Source organism: Gekko japonicus, unplaced genomic scaffold, assembly GCF_001447785.1.
Source record: "Gekko japonicus isolate JY-2015 unplaced genomic scaffold, Gekko_japonicus_V1.1 scaffold3167, whole genome shotgun sequence".
Lineage (NCBI taxonomy): Eukaryota > Metazoa > Chordata > Lepidosauria > Squamata > Gekkonidae > Gekko > Gekko japonicus.
This window is the reverse complement of record NW_015159802.1, coordinates 155,244-155,806: the sequence shown is the minus strand read 5'-3', so window position 1 is coordinate 155,806 and position 563 is coordinate 155,244. Positions and strand designations below refer to the sequence as shown.

General features: G+C 48.8%; 1 protein-coding gene across 1 annotated transcript in view; it reads right to left on the bottom strand.

The window, feature by feature from the left end:
- Positions 1–563, bottom strand: part of LOC107107212 (zinc finger imprinted 3-like) — a 9,722-nt gene that overhangs the window by 7,709 nt on the left and 1,450 nt on the right. Inside the window, exon 2 of the mRNA XM_015407475.1 lies at positions 455–538. Within this exon, the coding sequence (XP_015262961.1) occupies positions 455–538 (84 nt within the window). The remainder of the gene's footprint in view (positions 1–454; positions 539–563) is intronic.

Sequence of the window (563 nt, the reverse complement as noted above, 5' to 3'; positions counted from 1 at the left end):
ATTTTTGATATATGTTTAACTTTTTTATATATCCTAATAATTTTTTTTTTTTTTTTTTTAAAAACAAAGTGGAATCTTCGCTCACAAGACTCCACGACTTAGAGGGAACATTCGGGGTGACCGTTTTTTCTGCCTTCCCAGTGGGGAACACGAGAATCAACGGGAAGGAGCCCGATCTTCTGAGCATTACGACAAGAGGACAGAGCATCCCTGCTGTTTGCCACACACTAAGCTGCGGAGTCTTGTGAGCAAAAATCCCACTTTGTGAGCCTACTGGCATTAACGTTGTGAGCGAGCTATTTGGCCGCTGCATCAATTAGTTTGCTCTGGAGCCATCTCCTTCCTGAGCTAAGACAAAAATGTGTGCGCCGGAGGCTTAGAAAACTGAGCTGGCTCACGCTAACTCAACTTAGAGGGAAGACGGCGGGCCAGAGATGCCCCCTCCTCCCCGTACCTGAGCTGGCTGCATGACGGCTCTTTTCCCTTCGGCGCACAGAGACGGCGGAGGAGGCGTCCAAGGTGTTATTTCGACTCCTGCCTGGGAGAGAGAGAGAGAGAGAGAG